The sequence below is a fragment of the Trichechus manatus genome, unplaced genomic scaffold, assembly GCF_000243295.1.
Source record: "Trichechus manatus latirostris isolate Lorelei unplaced genomic scaffold, TriManLat1.0 scaffold00240, whole genome shotgun sequence".
Lineage (NCBI taxonomy): Eukaryota > Metazoa > Chordata > Mammalia > Sirenia > Trichechidae > Trichechus > Trichechus manatus.
In genome coordinates, this window is record NW_004444176.1 from 1,830,429 (window position 1) to 1,840,028 (window position 9,600).

Genomic DNA, 9,600 nt, shown 5'->3' on the forward strand with positions numbered 1-9,600 from the left:
GGGAAATCTGGGATGGAAAGGAGGAGTGTGCTGTCACAGTATAGGGAGAGCAACTAGGATCACGTGACAATGTACATATAAATTTTTGTATAAGAGACTAACTTGAATTGTAAGCTTTCACTTAAAGCACAACAATTAAAAAAAAGAAAAGAGTTCTCACCTTCCGTGCATGAGACCCAGGTTCAATTCCCAGCTAATGTACCTCATGTGCAGCCACCACGGTCAGTGGAGGCTTGTGTGCTGCTATGATGGTGACCATATTTCAGCAGAGCTTCCAGACTAAGACAGACTGGAAAGAAAAACATGGAGATTTACTTCTGAAAAATCAGTCAATGAAAACCCTATGGATCACAAGGGTCTGATCCCTTTGTACATGGAGACAGCATGAGTCAGGGGCCAACTCGATGGCAGCTGACAGCAACAACATAGATCTCAGTAAGTACCTAGTAAATGTTATGCATTATTATGCAGCAGGAGAATAATATCTTTTTGCTGACTGTCTAAATGTCTCACTTGATATACTCAAAGTATACTTGTGAAAGTATTATGTTGAACATGTGAAATTGCTTATATGCTACCATTTTGACCTCCAGAAGGAGCAATTTCATATGGTTCAATATATTAGTAGTAAAAGAACACAACTTTGGCTCTCCCTCTTTCCAGATGCTGCTTCCAGAAAGTACTCACAAGAGTTTCTCGAAATATATTGAAAATGTTATTCAGGAATGTCTTATACAGACAAAATACGTCTTTTGTTTGTGTACATCTGATGTTGCAACATTTTCTTTGAATAACTACCAATAAATTGTGCCTGACTCTGCTATAGCTGATATGAAGCCACAAATATCTGTGCTCCTAGCAGGGCTTTAGCCCCGTGACTAATGATTATAACATTGACCCGTCTCTGTTCATCCCACAACCAAAACCCCCTAGTAAAGACTTTATTTCCTTCTTGGAGTGAGTCTAAATGTGTGATAATATATGCATCATGCAGGTGAAGTAAGCCATATAGATTCACCTAAGGTCAAAAAGTTTAATGTAAACTATCTTTTAATAGTGACGGCTAGTTTGTAAGTAGATGAAAGGGTGATCATTCTTCACTCTGTTGAAAAAGGGATTTTGAAGCACAAGGTGATAATATGAAACCAGGAGCGGAACTAGATGTGACATAAAATCTCTCCCACGAAATATCAGACAGGCCTGCCAGGTATTCTATCTACTGTGCAATTTAACTCTTGTTCAGTCTCAGGGAAAATAATGAAGGAATCAATGAATCAATATACTTAGTAAGCAATTGATACGTGTGTTAGGTGTTCTACTAGGTTCTTTTGTAGAAATTATTTCATTTGCACCTCACAACAATCTTGTAAAATAGCAAGGGGTTATTATGAGCAAATAGGGTCTTACAGAGAGCAAGTGACTTCTTAAGATCACAAAGCCAATAAGTGGCAAAGGTGGAATTTGAACTCACATCATTTAATTCCAACATAGCCTGCTTTCTACCATCTTTCTTAGAAATATTCTTATTTCTCCCAACTTTTATATGCTTTATGTCTTAGTTATCTAATGCTGCTATAACAGAAATACCACAAATGGATGTCTTTAACAAAAAGAAATTTATCCTCTCACAGTCTAGTAGGCTACAAGTACAAATTCAGGGCATCAGCTCCAGGGGAAGGCTTTCTCTGTTGGCTCTGGAGGAAGGTCTGTGTCATCACTCTTCCCTTGGTCTGAGAGCTTCTCTGACCAAGAACCTCAGGTCCTGGCACTGCTTTCTTGGTGGTATGAAGTTCCCATGTGTCTCTGCTAGCGTCTCTCTTTTATATCTCAAAAGAGATTGGCTTAAAACACTACCTAATCTTGTAGACCACATCAATATAACTGCTGCTAATCCATTTTATTACATCATAATGATAGCATTTACAACACATAGGGAAATCACAGCAGATGATAAAATGGTAGACAATCATACAATACTGAGAATCATGGCCCAGCCAAATTGATACACATATTTTTGGGAGAACATAATTCAATCCACGACACCTTATTTATACATTATATTGTTGCAAAGGTATTGCAAACAGAACCAGAAAAAGGGAAAATGGCTGAAGTATTGTTCCCTTTATTCCAGAGAGTAAATGACATCTCAATCATCTTTGAGTCCCTAGGGTAGCTTATACATTTAAGAGATGAATTTTAAACAAATTGACCCACTTATGCAATCTTGGGCTTGCCATCTCTTTAGAATAGATGGACCAAGTAACCTGGCAGAGCTCTGACTCTGTTGGCATCTGTGACTTTTCTGAGGCCACTGGTCAACTAGTACAGGGATTACATAAAGGACCAAGAGCTTATAGAGACATTTTCTTGGTTGCACAATAATAAACAGTCTCAAGAGATGATAAACCATCTATCCAAAGACTAGCTATTCCCTAAGAGTATTTCTCTGGGCTATACCTATCTTAGAAGAGGTTAGATACTACTTTAGTTATTTTCTTTGGAATAACAAGGAGGAACTATTTCAAATCAAGATTATGTAGTTGAGAGGTTTGGGGAATTGTATTTTCCTTTGGGTAATAGCCAATCTACCATTTAACTCAGCACATCTACACTTCCACTTAAGCACTCTAATTATCAAGAGAAATCATCTCTATTCCTTAGGACTTGGGGATTAGTCACAAGTAAGAAATTTCTTTGAAATCATATGTTTTTCATCCCCCTAAATTCCTGCAAGTCTTCCTTATACCTTACACTGTCTCCATGTTTGTTTGCATATAAAATCATTTTTCAAACATTTTTTAAGTTAAAATTGACCCTTGATAAAAGATATGCCACACTGATGCTGTGACTTCACTTTTCCCCGGACAGGCTTTCTACCCTCTAGATTTTAGAATATACACATTCCAGTTTAGGGAGCATGCATGGATCCAAATAACCACTACCACTCCTTCAGGTTTACATAAAGAATGAAATCAGCAAAGCATGCAGTTATTTGTTTGCATGATGTCCAACATTCGGTTAGTATTTTGGCATCATATGTTCTGAAAGTATTGTCAGATTGATATCCTGTTTGCAATAACAAAAAACACTTCCTATATTCTAATGTTGATATAGAATAGATTCCAGATCAAATCTAACTCACGTATTTACCTTGTCATTATTGTCGTGTGCTGTCAAATCAATTTCTGACTCTTAGCAATCCCATGAGACAGAGTAGAACTGCCTCGTATGGTTTTCTTGGCTGTAATCTTTATGAGAGCAGATCACCAGTTCTTTCTCCTGCAGAGCTACTAGGTAGGTTTGAACCCCAACCTTTCAGTTCGTAGCTGAGCACTTAACTGTTTGTACCATCAGGGCTCCTTATCTTGTCATTAGTAACTAGCAAAAACTACAAGAGTGCCTTTGTTTTTGGAATACATTTAGTCATAGACCATGTGTCTTTCCCCCCTCCCCTCCCCAGGTTTCTTTTAAGTGCTACAATGTAGAGTGAAAAAGACAATAATGCAATGAATGGATATTGTAGTACTTGGATTTCTTATTTTTACCCTGGATCTCATGGTATTTCTCCACATTTGATTTTCCCTTCCATTTCTAGAACTTGTAATGAAATGAATCCAATGCAAGCTACCCATTGCATTGAGAAACATGTGGTTTGAGGAGATTAGGTGAATTTATGCCTAGGTGGTAGGGTGGATTTATCTAGCCCTAGTAGGTGGTAGCTGAAGAGAAGAACATAAACAGAAGCCATCACTGGGACATTTTATCCCCAATGTTCTAATAAATTGAGTAATTCATATCAACTGTATCAATCCCAGGCTATTGTCCTGGTTTTGAGACTAGACTCTTGGCCACCAAGAGGCAGGAGCATAAAGCTGCAGCTGCCTTGGGCATCTGTGAAAACTCTTAGGACACCACTCCAAGGCTTCAGAACCTGGGTCTCTTTAAATCATGACATCCATCTTCCTAAACTTTCCTGAAGTTTCAATTTTCATGTTTCACAAATAAATTGATACCCTATCAATTTTATAACTTTGAACTTCTATAAATTGCCCTTATTTATTAATTCATTCAACAAATATTTCTTCAAAACCCTGCTATATCAAACACTGTGCTAAGTTTCGCACTGGTATTAAAGCAAACATCATCAAAGTTCCCACCATTGAGGATTTCTCAGTCTTTGGTACTTGGGGATGGGGGAGGAAAGGTGAGATGGTGGCAAATTCATAAATTATATAATCAGCTTTGAAATGAAAAATTATGCATGTAAGTGCAGAGGTACCTCAGTAAAGGGCTCTAATATTGAAATGGAGGACTTGGGGAAATGTCACATTAAATGAGAGATCCCTAGAGGCTCATATCATCTTTCCTATTAGCAGGTCCAATACACTACTCATGGAAGGAATAAATAAAACTTCAAAGATACAGTTCTTCTTTTGTCCATTCTCAACTCACCCTGAGGTACAGATGGTGATTTTTGTGGCCTTCCTGGTGATGTACCTGACCAGCCTCAGTGGAAATGCTACCATTGCAGTCATTGTCCAAGTCAACCACTCCCTCCACACTCCCATGTACTTTTTCTTGGCTAACTTGGCAGTTCTGGAAATCTTCTATACATCTTCTATCGCCCCACTGGCTTTAGCTAACCTTCTGTCTATGGGCAAAACTTCTGTTTCTATCACTGGATGTGGCACTCAGATGTTTTTCTTTGTCTTCTTGGGTGGTGCTGACTGTGTCTTGCTTGCAGTCATGGCTTATGACCGGTTTATAGCAATCTGTTACCCTCTGAGATATACCCTTATCATGAGCTGGCCCTTGTGTGTGGAGCTGGTAGCAGGGTCACTAGTGCTGGGGTTCCTGCTGTCACTGCCACTGACCATTTTAATCTTCCATCTCCCATTCTGCAACAACAATGAGATCTACCACTTCTACTGTGACATGCCTGCAGTCATGCACCTGGCTTGTGCAGACACACATGTTCACGAGACTGCCCTGTGTATCATCAGCTTCATTGTCCTAAGTATCCCCCTCTCACTGATCTCCATCTCCTATATCTTCATTGTGGCAGCCATTTTACGGACCCAGTCAGCAGAAGGGCGCCACCGAGCCTTCTCCACCTGCTCCTCTCACATCATAGTGGTCCTCCTACAATATGGCTGCTCCAGCTTTATATACTTGTCCCCTAGTTCCCGCTACTCTCCTGAGATGGGCCGGGTGGTGTCCGTGGTCTACACTTTCATCACCCCCATTTTAAACCCTTTGATCTATAGTATGAGGAACAAGGAACTGAAAGATGCCTTGAGGAATACTCTAAGAAAGTTCTAGGTAAGATGATCCTATGACTTATCATTTATGTTGGGACACTTTTTAAAGTGAAATGGGATGCTATTAATAATTATGCTGGGGCAACAGGCATAAGCTAGAAATGTCCTCAGCAAACTGAGACATATGGCCTCTTGTTCTGGGAGAGCCAGAGAAAATGAATGCCACTATCTTACTGAAAATAAAGCTGTAACAACCAGGACAACATGATGTCCTGGGGCATGGATTAAAGAGGAGTCAACATTTATTGGACACTGTTATGGATTGAATTGTGTCCCCCCAAAATACGTGTTGGAATCCTAACCCTTATACCTGTGAACGTAATCTAATCTAATGTAACCACCATTCATAGTGCAATGCAATGTAATATAATCAGTCAGTTGATATCATACCAGTGTAGGGTGAATCCAAAACCTAATCACTTCTGAGTTATAGAAAGACCAAAATAGACACAGAGACATGCATGCAGGCATAGGGGGAAGGCAGACATTACATGATGACGGAGACAGAGGAATCTACAAGCCCAGAACTCCAAGGATTGCTGGCTACTAAAAGCTGAAATAAAAAAAGTAGGACCTCCCCCTAGGGACCCACACTGAATTCAGACTTCTAGCCTCCTGAACTGTGAGAAAATAAATACAAGACACCTATCTTAGTCATCTAGTGCTGCTCCAACAGAAATACCACAAGTGGATGGCTTTAACAAAGAGAAGTTTATTCTTTCATAGTCAGGTAGACTACAAGTCTAAATTCAGGGCATCAGCTCCAGGGGAACGCTTCCTCTGTCAGCTCTGGAGGAAAGTCCGTGTCCTCAGTCTTCCCTTGTGACGCATCAGTCTTCCCTTGGTCTGGGAGCATCTCAGCGCAGGAACCTCAGGTCCAAAGACACACTCTGCTCCCAGCACTGCTTTCTTGGTGATATGAGGTTCCATATGTCTCTGCTCACTTCTCTCTTTTATATCTCAAAAGAGATTGCATTAAGACACTATCTAATCTTGTAGATGTCATCAGTATAACCTCATCACAGTGACAGAATTTACAACACATAAGGAGATCACATATAACCTCATCATAGTGATAGACTTTACAACACGTAAGGAAATCACATCAGATTACACAATCAGACAACACTGGGAATCATGACCCATCCAAGCTGACAGATATTTTTGGGGGACACAACTCAATCCATGACAACACTAACTTGTATTTCTGTTACAGCAGCACTACCTGCCTAAAACGGTCACCTACTATATGTATTAGGCACTTTGTATAGATTATCTCACTTAACCCTTTTAATATCCCTAGAAAGTATCAGTCTTCATTGTGCAAAAAAAAAGGAAACTAAAGTAACGAACAAAAAACATATCCAGGATGAGAACACAAGTACTTAGGAATCTAAAGACTAAGCTGTCTTTTTGCCATGCCTATCTCCAGGTTCTAGGCTTGCTTTGCCAGTAGGAGGATGTGTAACTTCAGCCAGGTCTCTTCATCTCACTAAGCTTCAGTTTTCTTAACTCAGAAGTGGCAGGGCTGAACTTAATGATTCCAAATGTTCCTTTCAGGCTCATGAGATTATATTCCAAACGTTGGCCAAGCAGACCCTTAAGGGCAGAGAAGGAAGCTTTGCAGCTAGCAAAGAGAAAGGAAAGCTTTTTATTTAACATTTTTTTGTTTTGGTAACCAAAATGAAAACTGATGACAGTGTTCATAACTTTTAAAGAGCACCCAGTAAGAAAATGATAATAATAATAATGGAGGAAAATGTTATTTAATTTAGTAAATGAAAATAAAGAAGAGGAAGACCATGGGAATCACTGAATCTTGGATTCTTCAAGCACCTCTTCTACAGCATCTCTAGTCATCCAAACTGCATTGGAGCTTACAGGGAGAGAGATCTTTAACTCGTAAGATACTACATTCTTTGTTGGACAACTCTAGTTATGAAAGTACTGTACATAATTTTAAGTTAAAGTCCACCAACAACTTCTTCCCACTGGTCCTGTGTTTACTCTCTATAGTTTTTTTTCTACATTACTGCTCTTCAAATGTCTTAGAACAGATTTTATATCTTCTATAAGTCCTCTTTGCTCTAAGCAAGTACTCCACCAGCTTTTCCTTCAAGATTATATTTGAACTTTCTCATCATAAAAATTACCTTCCAAATTTTCTCTACTTCCATATCCTCCATCTCAGCTAACCTATGGTTCCCACTTGTTTATTTCACCCAGAAATAAACATAATACACTGGGGATATTTTCTCTGTTATTTTTTATGATCTGTGAACTATATTTTCATTAATTCATCGTCATCACTTTAGCATTATAAATTTGGAATCAAATAAAACTTCAATATAGCTTTCAATTCTGCCGGGCCATAATTTATTTTGGTAACATAAATGTTATGTTTCTTATTCAGTCTGTATGCTGAACAAACAATCCAAGAAGCTGGACTATATGAAGAAGAATGCAGCATCAGGATTGGAGGAAGACTCATTAACAACCTGTGATATGCAGATGACACAACCTTGCTTGCAAAAAGTGAAGATTTGAAGCACTTACTGATGAAGATCAAAGACTACAGCCTTCAGTATGGATTGCACCTCAACATAAAGAAAACAAAAATCCTCACAACTGGACCAATAAGCAACATCATGATAAATGGAGAAAATATTGAAAGCCATCAAAGATTTCATTTTACTTGGATCCACAATCAATGTCCATGGAAGCAGCAGTCAAGAAATCAAATGATGCATTGCATTGGGCAAATCTACTGCAAAAGACCGCTTTAAAGTGTTAGAAAGCAAAGATGTCACTTTCAGGAGTAAGGTATGCCTCACCCAAGCCATGGTATTTTCAATCACTCATATGCATGCTAAAGCTGGACAATGAATAAGGAAGACCGAAGAATTGACTCCTTTGAATTATGGTGTTGGCGAAGAATGTTGAATATACCACGGACTGCCAGAAAAGTGAACTAATCTGTCTTGAAACAAGTAGAGTCAGAATGCTCCTTAGAAGCAAGGATGGCGAGACTTCATCTCATGTACTTTGGACATGTATATATAGATATAAGAAACCCTGGTGGCATAGTGGTTAAGAGTTCGGCTGCTAAACAAAAGGCCGGCAATTCAAATCCACCAGGCGCTCCTTGGAAACCCCATGGGTAGTTCTACTCTGTCCTTTAAGGTTACTATGAGTCAGAATCAACTTGATGGCAACAGGTTTGGTTGTGTTTTTTTTTTTTAATATATATAGAGAGAGAGATTTTGAGGAATTGGCTCATGCGATTGTGGGGAGTAGCAAATCCAAAATACAAAGTCAGGCAACAGGCTGGAAATTCCAAGCAGTCTTGTGTCCCAAATCCATAGGCCAGGTGGTGGACTGAATACTCCAGCAGGATAGCTATGTTATGGTCTTGAGGAAGATCCTTCTCCCTTTGGAAACCTCAGTTTTTGCTCTTAAGACCTTCAACTGATTGGATGGGGTCCTCCCCCGCACCCCATCATGGAGACTAATCAGCTTTACTGAAAGTCAGTTGATTTAAATGTTAATCACATGTAAACACCTTCATAGCAACAACTCGATTAGTGTTTTACCAAACAACTGGACACAACTGCCAAGTTGACAAATAAATTAACCATACAATGGGTAAAGAAAATCATTGCTGTTGTAAGCTGTTAAGCTTTAAAGTTTTTTTTTTTTTAGTAAAAATACGTATAACAAGATATTTGCCATTTCAACATTTTTTACATGTACAATTCAGCAACATTACATTTATCATGTTGTGCAACCATCACCACTATCCATTTCCAAATGTTTCCATCACCGTTAACTGAAACTCAGTGCCCCCTAAGCAATCACTCCTCTTCCCCCCTCACCCTAACCAACCCCGGGTAACCACTAATAAACTTTGGTCTCTATACATTTGCCAAATTCTGGATATTTCACATAAGAAGGATCATACAATATTTGTTCTTTTGTGACTGATTTATTTCAGTTAGCATAATGTTTTCGAAGTTCATCCATGTTGTAGCATTTATCAGGACTTCATTTCTCTTTATGGCTAAATAATATTCCATTGTACACATATACCACATTTTGTTTATATTCATTCATCTGTTGATGGGCATTTAGGGTGTTCATGGTAGCACTATTCACAATAGCCAAAAGGTAAAGTGGTTTATTTTGCAGGAAAATATAGTTGATTTACCCGATCTGTCATAAACCATCTCTCCAAGGATATCATGGGAAGCATGTCAAATCCTTTCACAGAATTAAAATA

At 38.8% G+C, this 9,600-nt stretch overlaps 1 protein-coding gene across 1 annotated transcript; it reads left to right on the plus strand.

The window, feature by feature from the left end:
* Positions 1-4,392: 4,392 nt before the first annotated feature.
* Positions 4,393-5,322, plus strand: LOC101354482 (olfactory receptor 10V1). Its single transcript, XM_004389291.1, has one exon. It carries the CDS (start codon positions 4,393-4,395, stop codon positions 5,320-5,322), a length of 930 nt encoding a protein of 309 aa, XP_004389348.1.
* The last annotated feature ends 4,278 nt before the right edge of the window (positions 5,323-9,600 follow it).

Bases quoted from the DNA above. Each gene is read 5' to 3' on its own strand.
- LOC101354482 (XM_004389291.1), top strand. From the start codon at position 4,393: ATGGAAGGAATAAATAAAACTTCAAAGATACAGTTCTTCTTTTGTCCA.